This window comes from Macaca mulatta, chromosome 20, assembly GCF_049350105.2.
Source record: "Macaca mulatta isolate MMU2019108-1 chromosome 20, T2T-MMU8v2.0, whole genome shotgun sequence".
NCBI lineage: Eukaryota > Metazoa > Chordata > Mammalia > Primates > Cercopithecidae > Macaca > Macaca mulatta.
Window position 1 is genome coordinate 83,264,423 of NC_133425.1, and position 14,683 is coordinate 83,279,105.

General features: G+C 53.6%; 2 protein-coding genes across 4 annotated transcripts in view; both read right to left on the minus strand.

The window, feature by feature from the left end:
• The window catches only part of SLC7A5 (solute carrier family 7 member 5), a 43,010-nt gene extending 40,434 nt beyond the window's left edge, over positions 1 to 2,576 (minus strand). For 2 of the 3 annotated variants that reach the window (XR_013412034.1, XM_015126762.3), the window contains exon 1: positions 1,819 to 2,464. Coding sequence is in view for 1 of the 3 variants with exons in the window: in XM_015126762.3 (XP_014982248.1) it covers positions 1,819 to 2,356 (538 nt within the window). In the remaining 2 variants the exon portion in view is untranslated. Of the gene's footprint in view, positions 1 to 1,818 lie in introns of all 3 variants that reach the window. The other variant, XR_013412035.1, reaches the window with a different exon arrangement.
• A 9,944-nt stretch (positions 2,577 to 12,520) lies between these two features.
• CA5A (carbonic anhydrase 5A) overlaps positions 12,521 to 14,683 on the minus strand; it is a 65,845-nt gene continuing 63,682 nt past the window's right edge. Inside the window, exon 7 of the mRNA XM_077986686.1 lies at positions 12,521 to 12,912. Coding sequence (XP_077842812.1) covers positions 12,543 to 12,912 — 370 coding nt within the window. The 3' untranslated portion in view covers positions 12,521 to 12,542. The remainder of the gene's footprint in view (positions 12,913 to 14,683) is intronic.

Consider the following 14,683-nt stretch of genomic DNA (forward strand, 5'->3'; position numbering starts at 1 on the left):
ACAGTGCCTGGCTGCTTTGAATTTTTAAATGACGACGAATTCATGTATGACTGATGTGTTTTTCATTAGAAAGAGAAAACTAGGCAGCACCCCATCCTATGTCTCCTTCCTGGTGGCCAATGCAGCACTTCCCATGACTCACTCCTGGCACCAGTAGGAAGTCAGAGGCTCAGCACTCAGGAACTCATTTTTTGAGATGGGCTTGCTCTGTCACCCAGGTTGGAGTGCAGTGGCAGGATCTCGACTGGTCTCCTGACCTCCGTAGATCCGCCCGTCTCGGCCCCCCAAAGTGCTGGGATTACAGGTGTGGGCCTCCACACCCAGCCAACCAGATATTCATTTTTAAAGATAAGAGTGCAGGCTGTGTAAGCTATTATCCACGTCGTTACATTCCAGGCCGACATGGACCTAGGTGGGAGGGAGACTGAACTCGTGAAATTCTCCTAATGACAAAAAGAGAAACCAGAGTCATCCTCTACATCCACATCGCCCAGCTGGAAGCCACAAGCTCTACCCACTCCTGTCCTGCTATGATTTTTCCTGGCTTTGACCTGCATAGTGGTGCAGCTGCTCCGCTCAGAGCCTCAGGGAAGCTTTTGAGACTCAGGGAAACCACACAGAGCCCTGCTGAGTCTTGCCCTCGGGGCATTCTCACATTCTCACATTTATGAATAAATGCCTCCCCCTCTCCCTTCCCCCCAAAGCACAGTGTGGCAGAAAACTGCCACAACAGGTCCTGCCAGTCAGAAGTCACTCCAAGTAATTACACAGTCCCCTGATTTTGGCTCCAAACTATAAATTTAGTCCTTCCCACCTTGAATGTGTGCACACACTATTGAGATCCAGGCCTATCCTCAAATTAGCTGGCAGCTCTTAACGCAAATAAATCTAAGCTGGGATGGCCAGGGTTCCAACATAAACTTCAAAAGCAGGACCCTTCCAAGGCCGTGGGATGAACCTGAGAACTGCCAAGACCTGCCTTCGCACCCCACCCAGCCAAATCATGTGACATCTGGTACAAGTGATTTTCCCCCTGAAATCCCACAAGAAAACTGTTTTGAAAAGCAGTTCTCTCTGGCCTGCTGAAGAACACACCAGCACCGAGCCCACCAAAACAGCTGCCCCATGGCTGTTTCCCAGCCTAACCTGGGACTCGCACGGCCATCCACTCCAAGACTGAATCTGCAGCCAAGCTCCCCTCTCTCACTACTGGACAACCCTCGGGGGGATCCCTTAGCCTAAACCAGCACCAGTCACTGCCCGCATACGATTTCATTACTACTGTTTTCTTATGAGTCAGCCCGTGTCACTGACTCCTGACAAGCTGGTTGGTTTGGAGAGCAGAAATGAATGGGGTTTTTTTTTTTTTTTTTTTTAACTGCAATTTCCTTCTTACCAACCAGTCAGCAATCGGAGCTCTAACAGTAAATCGGTTGCTCAGTTACTCCACGTGGGTGCCACGCAAGAGGCTGGGAGTATTGCTCAGCGGGGCCAACGGGAGGCTGGCACTTGCCTGAATCGCTTAAGTGGGGGAATGGAATGCTCACCGAAGGGCAGGGCAAGGACCCTGCCGTCCCCTCACTGAAGATATTCCTAGCTCGTGGGAAGAAGTGTAAAAGAATGAATGAAAGAAACGCACGTGGTTTCTGGGACCAATGACCTTAGCCTAGAACTGCCGGGATGGTCCAGGGATGCAAAAATGTAGAGATGTGGGAGCCAGGGGAGGAGTGACGCAAGGATGCAGGGACCCAGGGACCCAGGGATCCAGGGACCCAGGGACTACGACCTCCCAACCCCCGGCCCGCGCCCCGTACTCACGCACGCAGAGGCAGGCCACGAGCTTGGCTGACTCCTCGGGCACCGGGCAGGTGGGGAAGAGCGGCTTGAGCAGGTAGGTGGCGAAGACCAGGGCCACGATGTACTGCGAGGAGGGCCGGATGATGAGCAGCTCGATCCAGAGCTTGAGGAAGGCGGGCAGCGAGCCGTAGACCTCCAGCATGTAGGCGTAGTCGCCGCCCGACTTGGAGATGGTGGTACCCAGCTCGGCGTAGCAGAGCGCGCCCACGATGGAGAAGACGCCGCACGCGGCCCACACCACCAGCGCCAGCCCCGGCGAGCCCGCTTCCTTGAGCACGCCCGTGGGCGTCACGAAGATGCCCGAGCCGATGATGGTGCCCACGATGATGGCCACGCCGTTGAGCAGCGTGATGTTCCGCTGCAGGGTCACGCCCTCGCCCTCGCCCGCCGCGCCCGCGCCGTCCGCGCGCTTGGCGCCCAGCATCTTCTCCCGCGCCTCTTCCTTCTCCTCGGCCGCCGGGGCCGCCAGCGCGCGCCGCTTCGGGCCCGTGCCCGCCATGCTCTCCGCGCCGGCCGGGCCTGGGAGACCCGGGAGCCGCAACCCAGCCCGGAGTGCGCGCGCCGCCCGCCGCCCGCCGCTGCGTCAGGAGCCCCGCCCGCGCCGCCTTTTAGGCCCGGGCCCGCCGGCCCCGCCCACCGCCCGCGGCCCCGCCCCGCCCCGTAACCCGCCGCCAGGCCCCGCCCCGGCCCCGGCCCTCAGCCCCGCCCCCTCGGCCCCGCTCGGAGCACGTGCGTCGTCCGGCCCAGCCTGGCGGGCTATTCCCAGGCCCGCGTCGTCCCCCGAGGCCCCGGCCCTCCTGCGCCGTGGAGACCCCGGCCTCGCGACCTCCCCGCCGACGCCCGCGTCGCCCCAGCCCGTCCTCCCGGGTGCGCCTGGGCGGGGCCTGGAGGTCATGGCGCGCCCCTTCACCTACTCGCCCGCAGCCTCGCGTCTAGCTTGGGAGCCGGCGGTGCACCAGGCTGGCCTGAAGCCAAGGATGGGGTTTGGGGTACCCCCCAAAGCGAACCTAGGCTCCTGTCCCGGATGGGCGGAGGGGATAGAGCAGCCCCCACAACCAGCTCCTGGGGCACGCGGGAGGCATGAGAGAATAACCCGCGGGGAAGCTCCTGCAGCCTCCTTCTAGCCTGGGGGCTGCATCAGGGGGGCTGGTGAACCGCGAACTGAGAGGAGGGAAGAACCGAACCGAGGCCACCCAGTGATTCCCATTGTATCACAAAGGAGTCTTGCCAAAGACGGCGATCCGGTGCCCCGCAGCTTTGAGAAGCGGTAATAACACAGGCTTTGGGAAGCCAGCAGTCTGCCTGAGCTCAATTTAATCAACAGAATGGGGGGTTCCCCGGGAGCCATAAGACCCCAACCCCAAATCTAGCTGAGGAATTCAAAGGCAGACTTCAGTGTGAAGGGGCTTTAACACTTGTTATTCCTGGGCAATGTGAGAGGCGTCTCAGGTAAAAAGGGTTGAGAGGTAATTTCAGTTAGAGGAGCGAGAGCGGGGCGCCAAGGCTCTAGGCCTGGAAATGGGAAGGAATATAAATACTGCCCCGAGATTGACCAGACTGGTAAGCAGCCAAAGACTTGTTCAGAGGCTGTGGGTCAGGCAGGAAGCTTCCCGGGATCCCCCCCAACCCGGGGTTCCTTGGCATGTGTCCTAACGGCTCCTTGGAAGCTCACAGCGGCAGCAGCCTACAGGCATGTGGGGAGGCCTTGTTCTGGGTGAACGTTCACCCTCCCAGGGCAAACACACAAACTCCGGTTGCAGAGCTGGTTGTTCACAGCAAGACAGTCTGCTGGGCAGATGCCTCTGGAATCCACAGAATTCCGAACAATAGCCATGGTGGAGGGGGGTCGGAGTCCCCGTCATGCTGGGACATCTAACTGCAGCCAGGAATGTCCAGGCCCCACCCCGGGGAGGGGGCGGCTGAGGAATGCCAGGGCTTGTCATTCTGGACCTTGCTTGCCCCCCAGTATGGCGGGCATTCCTCTGCAGTGATAAAACCAAGCGAAAGCTCAGCAGTCCAGGCAGCCACAGGCAGGGAGCGCAGAGGTTACACAGATGCTAACTTCTAATCTGCCGTCCACATTGCTGGCTGGGAAAGGTGCAGAGAGCCCTCCATCCACCTTGTTCTTGCCTCTGTGCCTGCAGAGGGAAGGAGACAGTACCACCCTGGCTGGGCAAACTCACTGAGCACTCACTAAGTCCTCCCCTAGGCAGCATCTTATGCAATAGGGTAGGTGCCAATTAGAACCATTTTGGAGATAAGGAAGCTGAGGCTTAGTAAGTAGGGTTACCTCTCTTGTCTGGCCAGCAAGTGGCCTGGGAGCTGTCCTTTTGACTCTGAACCTATATGGTACTTTTAATCATTCTGCCATTCTTCTCTGAGCAACAAGAAGGACAACCAACAGTCGTACCCCAAAGCATAGAATTACAACCACGATAAGCCAAGGACACGACAGGGGGCCAAGTGAGCCAGCGACAGGGACCCGGCAGGTCCAGATAGACTTTTCTGAGGTGGTGTCTGGAGCTGAGAGCCCAGGGTGAGTGAGAATTAATAAGGGAGGCGCAGGGGGCCCCACAGGCACAGAGGGGCCCTGTGCAGTTGGTGCAAATCATGGTTGGTGCCCCCAGAGCCAGGCTCCTGGCAAGCGCTGGAGCCCTTGAGCAGGAAGGGTGACAACAGCCATGAGCGTTTTCAAGTCACACAGCTATTACGCCACCTCTGTCGGTTTTTACTTGGTTTTCATATGACAACATCCTAGATTTATGCAGCGAATCTACTCATCTCAGACTTCCTGATGCAATCTGAAGTCCTGAAACGCCTTCACCTGAAAGGTACGACTCTATAATCTTAGCAAAGAGTGCCATCTGGTGGACACATTTGGCAGCGTTTTGTTTTTTACGGACGATTCAGCCCATCGTCAGCAGCACCGTGGTCTTTTCAGCTCCAGTCAGTAATTTATCAAAAGTTGTGTATTTTCAGAGGTTAAAAAGAAAAGAAAAGAAAAGAAAAAAAAGTTGTGTCACTCTCACTTGAGCTGGTTGGGAGAATACTTTCTTTTCTTTTTTTTGAAACGGAGACTCGCTCTGTTGCCCAGGCTGGAGTACAGTGGTGCAATCTCGACTCACTGCAACCTCCACCTCCCAGGTTTAAGCGATTGACCATGTTGGTCAGGCTGCTCTCAAACTCCTGACCTTGTGATCCACCCACCTTGGCCTCCCAAAGTGCTGGGATTACAGACGTGAGCCACCACACGCAGCTGATGGGAGAGTGCTTTCTTTTTTTTTTTTTCTTTTTTTTTGAGACGGAGTCTCGCTCTGTCGCCCAGGCTGGAGTGCAGTGGATCTCAGCTCACTGCAAGCTCCGCCTCCCGGGTTTACGCCATTCTCCTGCCTCAGCCTCCCGAGTAGCTGGGACTACAGGCGCCCGCCACCTCGCCCAGCTAGTTTTTTGTATTTTTTAGTAGAGACGGGGTTTCACCGTGTTGGCCAGGATGGTCTCGATCTCCTGACCTCGTGATCCGCCCGTCTCGGCCTCCCAAAGTGCTGGGATTACAGGCTTGAGCCACCGCGCCCGGCCGAGAGTGCTTTCTATAGAGGGAAATTTGGGAGTGTCTATCAAAAGCCTAATTCCCTTTGACTCAGCAATTCCACTTTTGGGATTTCTCTAAGGAAATAAGAATATATGCTGTGTTATTAGCCAGGCATGATGGCACATGCCTGTAATCCCAGCTACTTGGGAGGCTGAGGCAGGAGAATTGCTTGAATCCAGGAAGCGGAGGTTTCAGTGAGTTAAGACTGTGCCACTGCATTCCAGCCTGGCGACAAAGCGAGACTCGGAGACTCCGTCTCAAAAAAAAAAAAAGAAGAATATATGCTGTGTTTTGACTACACAGTTGTTTACTATAGCTTTAAGAGATAATAGCCAGTGCTGGGTGTGTGGTGGCTCACTCCTATAATCCCAGCACCTGCGGAAGCCAAGGCGGGAGGATTGCTTCGTTCAGGAGTACAAGACCAGCCTGGGCAACATAGCAAGACCTTGTCTCTCCCAAAAATAAAAAAGATTAGCTGGGTGTGGTGGTGCGCCCCTGTAGTCCCAGCTACTCAGGAGGCTGAGGTGGGAGGATGGCGTGAGCTCATGAATTGAGGCTGCAGTGAGCTGTGATGATGCCACTGCACTCCACTCTGGGTGACAGTGTGAGACCCTGTCTCAAAAAAATAATAATAGCCAATATTGGAAATAAGCCAAATGTCCAGCAGATTTGTTTTGGTAAACACCGTACATCCACATGGTGGAACAAAAGGTATGTCACCAGTAACGATCATGACGTGTTTTTTTTTTTTTGTTTTTTTTTTTTTTTTTTTTTTTTTTTTTGAGACGGAGTCTCGCTCTGTCGCCCGGGCTGGAGTGCGGTGGCCGGATCTCAGCTCACTGCAAGCTCCGCCTCCCGGGTTCACGCCATTCTCCTGCCTCAGCCTCCCGAGTAGCTGGGACTACAGGCGCCCACCACCTCGCCCGGCTAGTTTTTTGTATTTTTTTAGTAGAGACGGGGTTTCACTGTGTTCGCCAGGATGGTCTCGATCTCCCGACCTCGTGATCCGCCCGTCTCGGCCTCCCTAAGTGCTGGGATTACAGGCTTGAGCCACCGCGCCCGGCCTGTTTTTTGTTTTTTTGAGCCAGAGTCTCGCTCTATAGCCCAGGCTGGAGTGCAGTGGCATGATCTCGGCTCACTCTAACCTCCGCCTCCCGGGTTCAAGCGATTCTCCTGCTTCAGCCTCCCAAATAGCTGGGACTACAGGCGCTTGCCACCACGCTCGGCTAATTTTTCTGGGGTTTTTTTTTGGTATTTTTAGTAGAGACGGGGTTTCACCATGTTAGCCCAGATGGTCTTGATCGCCTGACCTCGTGATCCGCCCGCCTCGGCCTCCCAAAGTGCTGGGATGACAGGCGTGAGCCACCGTGGGCCGCCCCCTTCAGGTCCTTCTTAAGGCCGTTTGCAGCGTAAGCGAGATGAGGCTTCTTCCGTCCTGCTCAGAGGGCCAGCGTGGAGTCGAGCAGGCCACCCTGTCTCACTAGGCGAACCTGTCATGATTCTGTCATTTGGAGCAGCTGCAGGGGAGCAGCAAGGCCGCAGGGCGAGGAGAGGGAACCTGGGGGACAATCCTTCCTTTTCAGATTGTGAGGCGAGTCTCCCAGTGCAGGGATTGTGGTTTTCATCTCAGCAAAATGCAGGAGTGAGGGCCTGAGCGGATCCTTGCTCTTCCTTTCAACTCGTTCTTTTTCCCAGGAAAACGACTTACCTGGTAAACCCTGTAAACCAAAAATAAAATTCTAAGGGATGCTGCAGCCATCTAAACAGATTCCCTCCTCAGCCAGGGCTCTTAAAATTTAACCTGAAAGACTGGTTCGGGCCAGGAAGGGAAGTGGGGGTCGGAGACCTCTCCAGCACTAACACCAACACAGACTTGAAGTCTATCAGACTTAAAGATTAACATTTTACAGCCTGTTCTCTTTGAAGCCTGCTAGCTAAAAGCTTCATCTGCATGATACAACTTTCATCTCCACAGCCTCACTGCAACCCAAACATTCCTTTTTTTTTTTTTTTTTTTTTTTTGAGACAAGAGTCTTGCTTATCGCCCAGGCTGGAGTGCAGTGGAGTGATCTCGACTCGCTACAACCTCTGCCTCCTGGGTTCAAGTGATTCTCCTGCCTCAGCCTCCCGAGTATCTGGGACTATAGGCACGTGCCACCAAGCCTGGCTAATTTTTTGTATTTTTAGTAGAGACGGGGTTTCATGGTGTTAGCCAGGATGGTCTCTATCTCCTGACCTCATGATCCGCCCGCCTCGGCCTCCCAGAGTGCTGGGATTACAGGCGTGAGCCACTGTGCCTGGCCCCCAAACATTCCTTACTACTGATCCCAGGTCTTTTGTGTTTTTCTTTTTTTTTTTTTTTTGAGACAGAGTCTCGCTCTGTCGCCCTGGCTGGAGTGCAATGGCACGATCTGGCTCACTGCAACCTCTGCCTCCCAGGATCAAGTGATTCTCCTGCCTCAGCCTCCCGAGTAGCTGAGATTACAGGCACCCGCCACCACGCCTGGCTAATTTTTGTAGTTTTAGTAGAGGCCGGGTTCTACTATGTTGGCCAGGCTGGTCTCGAACTCCTGACCTCAGGTGACCCGCCCAGCTCAGCCTCCCAAAGTGCGGGGATTACAGGCATGAGCCACCGCGCCCAGCGATGATCCAGGTCTTTAGACAAACTCAACCAATTGTCAACCAGAATATGTTTAAATTGACCAGGCGCGGTGGCTCACACCCATAATCCCAGCACTTTGGGAACTTTGGGAGGCAGAGGCAGGCGGATCGCAAGGTCATGAATTCAAGACCAGCCTGGCCAACGTGGTGAAACCCCATCTCTACTCAAAATACAAAAATTAGCAGGGCATGGTGGCAGATGCCTGTAATCCCAGCTACTTGGGAGGCTGAGGCAAGAGAATCACTTGAAAGTGGAAGGCAGAGGTTGCAGTGAGCCAAGATCATGCCACTGCACTCCAGCCTGGGTGGAAGAGCGAAACCCTGTCTCAAAAAAAAAAAGAAGAAAATGTTTAAATTTACCTCTAGCCTGGAAGCCCCCCTCCCGCTTTGAGTTGTCCCGCCTTTTTTAAAATGTACTTGATTGGTATCTCATGTCTCCTTAAAATGTATCCCAACCAGTTTGGGCCCATGCGGTCAGGACTTCCCGAGCCTGTGTCACGGGCGTGGCCTCAACCTTGGCAAAATACACTTTCTAAATTAACTGAGGCTCAGATTTGCTGGGTTCACAACCCTTAATTGAAGTCAGGCTTGCTGGGGCTGCCTCACACCTGTGAGTCCCCTGCCCGGCTGGTTCTCAGTTGTAGGGGAGAAATGTCTGCATCTTTTAACATAGCAAGGGTCCTTGCTTCTTCCGGAGGTTTGTTTTTGAAAGCCATGCTTTGGCTATGCTCAGAGGTTAGCTTTCCCCGTCTGCATGCTTGACAAGGTGAGGCTGCCCTAAGTACAACCAGAAATTCCATTCTGTTTCCTGGTAGATAGGTGTGTAGGGCAGCCACTCAGTGAGTGTTCGGCCTGGCGTAAAGACTCTTGCCAGTCACGGAAGATGACTGAGGCAAGTCTCCACCATTTTAGGTTTAAATGCCAACATTAGGGACGCACACCTGGGAGACTGGTCTGTGCCTTTATCCGAAGATGATTTTGAGGGCTTCAATATTGAAAGGGGGAAGGGCAGGATATTGGGAAATACACAATTTTCATGTGAGGGGGTGGAGGAAAAGTCACATTTTTGTCTGGTTCAGTGACTCTGCGGTTTAAGATACCGAAGACAGGGCAGTGGAAACAATGAGATATGCATTTGCCTCAGGTGGGTGGAGGGACGACTCAGTTCTGCCCCTCGTCCCAGCACATGTGAAGATAAGCTATCAGTTCACATTGCCAGGGTGAACTTTAACAGAAGTGCTTTAGGGTGAAGATCTTGAAGCCCACAAAGAATTTCCTTATGGGCAAAATGTGAGGGAGGTGTGTAGCTTTTCATCATGTTTTTTTTTTTGTTTTTTTTTTTTTTTTTGAGATGGAGTCTCACTCTGTCGCCAGGCTGCAGCGTAGTGTGTCGATCTCGGCTCACTGCAAGCTCCACCTCCCAGATTCAAGTGATTCTCCTGCCTCAGTCTCCCCAGTAGCTGGGATTACAGGCACCTGCCACCACACCGGCTAAGTTTTGTAGTTTCAGTAGGGATGGGGTTTCATTATGTTGGCCAGGCGGGTCTGGAATTGCTAACCTCAAGTGATCCACCCGCCTCGGCCTCCCAAAGTGTTGGGATTGCAAGTGTGAGCCACCAAGCCCAGCCAATCTTTTCATCTTTATAGTTATTTGTTCCTCAATAATTTGGAACCGACACAGGAGGCTGGTCCGCATGACACAGTCGCTAGCTTCACTTTTCCCTTTGGTTAGCGAGTGTGGGGTCCCAGGATTTATGTTCCTTTCACACTTTCTATGCCATTTAATTTTTGTAGCAACCGTAGTTAGTCCTCATTTATGGTTGGAGAAAAAGGGCAGTTCAGTAAGTGGCCAAGCCTGGCTTCAGACCCAGGGCGGGCCTTTAATCCTCGTGGCAATGCTGATGGCCACAATGACGGTGCCACTTACATAGGCAGCCAGATTCATAAGCACGTGAATTCTCCCAGTTAAAAGAGAACTTTGGCCGGGGGCGGTGGCTCACGCCTGTAATCCCAGCACTTTGGGAGGCTGAGGTGGGCGGATCACGAGGTCAGGAGTTCAAGACCAGCCTGGCCAACATGGTGAAACCCCGTCTCTACTAAAAATACAAAAATTAGCCGGGCACGGTGGCAGGTGCCTATAATCCCAGCTACTCGGGAGGCTAAGGCAGGTGAATTGCTTGAACCCGGGAGGCAGAGGTTGCAGTGAGGCAAGATCGTGCCACTGCACTCCAGCCTGGGCAACAGAGTGAGACTCTGTCTAAAAAAAAAAAAAAAAAAAAAAAAAAAGAGAGAACTTCATTTCAGCTGCTCCTGGTGGCACCTTGAAAGCCTCATTGCCTCTTCACTGGAAACATCCACCGTTCTGGTTAGAGAAAAGGCACTCATGACTTTCCTTCACCGAATCCTTCTAGCTTCTGAAGTTCGTATGGGGGAACGGTAAACAGTGGCCATGCCTGCAAGTAAAATCCGAAGCCCTGCGATTGCTCAGTAACAGCTAGAAGCAAGGTTAGAGATTGCAGGGCCAGATTTTTTGCTTAGGTTCAACTAGATAAAATAAAAATAGACTTTGTGTGCGTTTCAGGCGCCGTACTGACGACCGGCCACCAGGAAGGGCTCCGCCCCACTTCTCAGCTTTGGCCCCAAAGTTAGTCTTGTTGCTGCTCTCAGACGTGCTCTGTGTGTCAAAGATGACTTGGAGGTTGGGTGCTGTGGCTCACGCCTGTAATGCCAGCCCTTTGGGAGACCAAAGTGGGAGGATCTCCTGAGCCCAGGAGTTCAAGACCAGCCTGGACAACAGAGGGACCCCATCTCTACAAAAAAATACAAAAATTAACGTGTTGTGGTGGTGGTGTACCTGTAGTCCCAGTTGCTGGGGAGGCTGAGGTAGGAGGATCACCTGAGCTTGGGAAGGTTGAGGCTGCAGTGAGCTGAGATCACGCCACTGCACTCCAGCCTAGGCAACAGAGTGAGACCCATCTTGGGAAAAAAAAAAAAAAAAGATGACATGGAAGCAACAGTAGAAGTCGGGGTCAGAGTTCAGGCCTGTCCATCCGTGGATGATGGATAAACCCAGTGTAGTCTGCCATCCCTTGGAGCGTCATTCAGGCACACACAGGAAGAAGCACTGCAACGTGCAGGACCCCTGAAAACACTGGGCTGCGTGAAAGGGTCAGTGACCATGCGTTGTATGATTCTGAGTGCACAAATGTCCAGGACAGGTGGATCCAGAGAGACGGACGAGATTCGTGGCTGCTTAGGGCTGGGGGCAGGGGCGATGGAGAGTGAGGGCTGAGTGGATGGGGTCTCTCTTTGGGGTGATGAAATGTCTTGGAACTAGATGATAGGGATGGTTGCCCAACACTGGGAGTGACCACCACGGATCTGTACGTGTTTAAATTACTAACGGTTAATGTTATGCCATGTGTGAACTTTACATCCAAAAACTAAAAGCAGTTCAGGCCTAGAATTGAAGGGTCCTGGGTTCAAATCTCACCTCTACCACTTGCTGATTAATGTGGCACCAGGCGAGTGACTCAGCTCAGCTTTCGAAGTCTCAGTTTCCTGTTCTGTGAAGCAGGGAGACACCTGTGCCCGCCTCCTGGGGGCCAGCGGGTAGAAGACCCTGAGCCACTGGCATTGCCATCACTGCAGAACTGTGCTCCCGGGGCTGGTGGGTGGAGGACCCCAAGCTACTGCTGTCATCCTCACTGCAGAACTGTGCTCCCGGAGCCAGCGGGTAGAAGACCCTGAGCTGCTGGTGTTGCCATCACTGCAGAACTGTGCTCCCGGGGCTGGTGGGTGGAGGACCCCAAGCTACTGCTGTCATCCTCACTGCAGAACTGTGCTCCCGGAGCCAGCAGGTGGAGGACCCTGAGCTGCTGGTGTTGCCATCACTGCAGAACTGTGCTCCCGGGGCTGGCCGAATGCCTGGCTTCTACCCTCAGACTTTCTTTCCAATGTGTGTGGAGGGGTTGGTGGACACAGAGGTGGGGACGCAGCAGTGCACGGACAGCCCACCTTTCAGCAGGACAGACAAGTGTCAAAAAATGACAGCCCCATTACTGCTGGGCACCGCTATGTGCCAGGTGCCATCTGGGGGCTCAGTTCAGACTGAGGGAACAGGAGGAGCAGGTGTCAAGCAGGTGGTGTAGGGCCAGCGGGGAAGGGTGCCCTCAGGCCCTGGGGTGGGAGGGGCCGATATCCTGGTCGGCACAGAGTGGGCTGCCAGGAGAGGGCAGGGGCAGGGGGACAAGAATGTGAATTCTGTCCCAACGGGGCAAGGCTGAGGGGATTTAGCTGGGCACATGGCCTGCTCTGAATTGAGCTTGGTTCTCTGGAAGGTCAATGGGAGGACGTGCTGGGGACGGGGAGGAAGCCAGGGAGGAGGCGGCGGCGGCTGGGAACAGGCGATGCTTCTCACACATGCGTATCTTTATTAAACGAGAAAATAACATACAAGCAAAGGGAGGAAGCCTTGAACCTTAAAAGTTGGGCCAGAAATTCTATAATACAATCGGAAGCTGCAATCTGGTCCCAGGGAGAGTCTGTCCCGTAGAGCCGCAGACATTGGCCGCTGTCCCTGGGGCGGGAGGGAAGCCTCCTGTTTGTTTTTTGTCCCGTTGCTTTGAGGGTTGAAATCAATGTCTTTTCCTCTGGGTGTGTTTGTGGTTTCATCTCCGTGTGTCCAGGCTCCGTTGGCTTCCCGGGAGTATCTCCACATCTCAGGATTAACACCAGTTTTTAAAAATAACTGACAAAGGCCATTTTTCAGGAGACAAAGATGTTCGTGCACGCAGAGGGCCCCCCGTGTCGATATGGAAAATGGTCAGCCACTCCCTGCTTCTCTTGGTGTCTTGTTGGACACGATGTCAACGTGGAGCGGGTAGAACGGGAGCCCAGGGCCCCTCTGGCCTCTTGGACCTTTCTGTGTCCCCAAGTCCCCATGGAAATGGGCGGTCCATGGAGAATGGCTGTATAGCTTGCTCTCTGCCCCCATCCCAAGCTCCAGATTCAGAGACTACCCCCTCCATTGACTGTGTCACCCCTTCCCCACCAGAGAAACAGGCTGTTCTCATACTGCTGCAGGAAGCTCAGGCAAGTGCCTTCCTCTGGCCACTGCTTCCATCAGCGTGAACTGCCCAGCATTATAGGATAAGCTTTCTCCTGGGTTTTAAAGTTCAGGACTTTCTCTCTTTGCTGCACTTTTTCCTTGACTAATTGCACAAATCAGAGAAGGCAAGAGTAAAATGCTGCCTATCCCTTGGCCTGGGGGGTCAGTGACAAGTTTCTCAACTTCTCAAGTGAGCCTCAGTTTCCTTATTAAAAACCAGGGATGATTTTGTAGAACTTGTCACAACTCAGTGGGAGTGCTGTGGCCCTTATGCCCGATGACACCATCCTGTCACTTTGGGAGCTTCCTAAAACACCGTTCCCCAGACCAACGCTGCTGCAAGCTTCTGGGGCGTGGGCTGGGCCCAGCATGTCAGTACGACCCACAGCGGGACTGGAGCTGCTGAATGCGCACAACACACTTCACCCCGGGCCTGGTTCAGGAGCGGGCAAGGCAGCCATACACCCTATCCTTCAGCAAACTCCTCTTGATCGATGGATTCTAAGTCAGGAGCATCAGTTAGAGGCAGAACTGAAACGTGCCCGTTTCCCAGCTTGGTGCTATCCCACTTCCACTTTGACTCCTTCCACCCAACCCTCTTTCACCCAGCATCACCACCAAATGTGACCTCCTATAAAGAGTCAGAAACTTTAATTTGGTGGGGGCAGGGGGTGGAGTCTCACTCTGTTGCCCAGGCTAGAGGGCAGTGGCACAATCTCAGCTCACTGCAACCTCCACCTCCCGGGTTCAAGAGATTTCTGGCTAGTTTTTGTATTTTATTATTATTTTTTTTCTTTTTGAGACAGAGTCTCGCTCTGTCCCCCAGGCTGGAGTGCGGTGGCCACCATCTCGGCTCACTGCAACCTCTGCCTCCCAGGTTCAAGCAATCCTCCTGCCTCAGCTTCCACAGTAGCTGGGATTATAGGTATGTGCCACCATGTCTGGCTAATTTTTCTTTGTGTTTTTAGTAGAGACGGGGTTTCACAATATTGGCCAGGCTCATCTCAAACTCCTGACTTCATGATCTGCCCACCTCAGCCTCCCAAAGTGCTGGGATTACAGGCGTGAGCCACCGTGCCCAGCCTGAGTTTTTTTTTTTTTTTTTTTTAAGATGGAGTCTCACTCTGTTACCCAGGCTGCAGTACAGTGGCGTAATCTCAGCTCACTGCAACCTCTACCTCCAGGGTTCAAGCATTTCTCCCTGACTCAGCTTCCCAAGTAGCTGGGACTACAGGTACGTGCCACCACGCCCAGTTAATTTTTTGTATTTTTTTAGTAGAGAAGGGGGTTTCACCATATCGGCCAGGCTGATCTTGAACTCCTGACCTCGTGATCCACCCGCCTCAGCCTCCCAGAGTGCTGGGATTACAGGCATGAGTTGCCACACTTGACCTAATCTACTTATCATTTATTCTTTATCTCCCCTGTTTCCTTCGGAAACAGATTAGCATCTGTTTTCTGTGCTT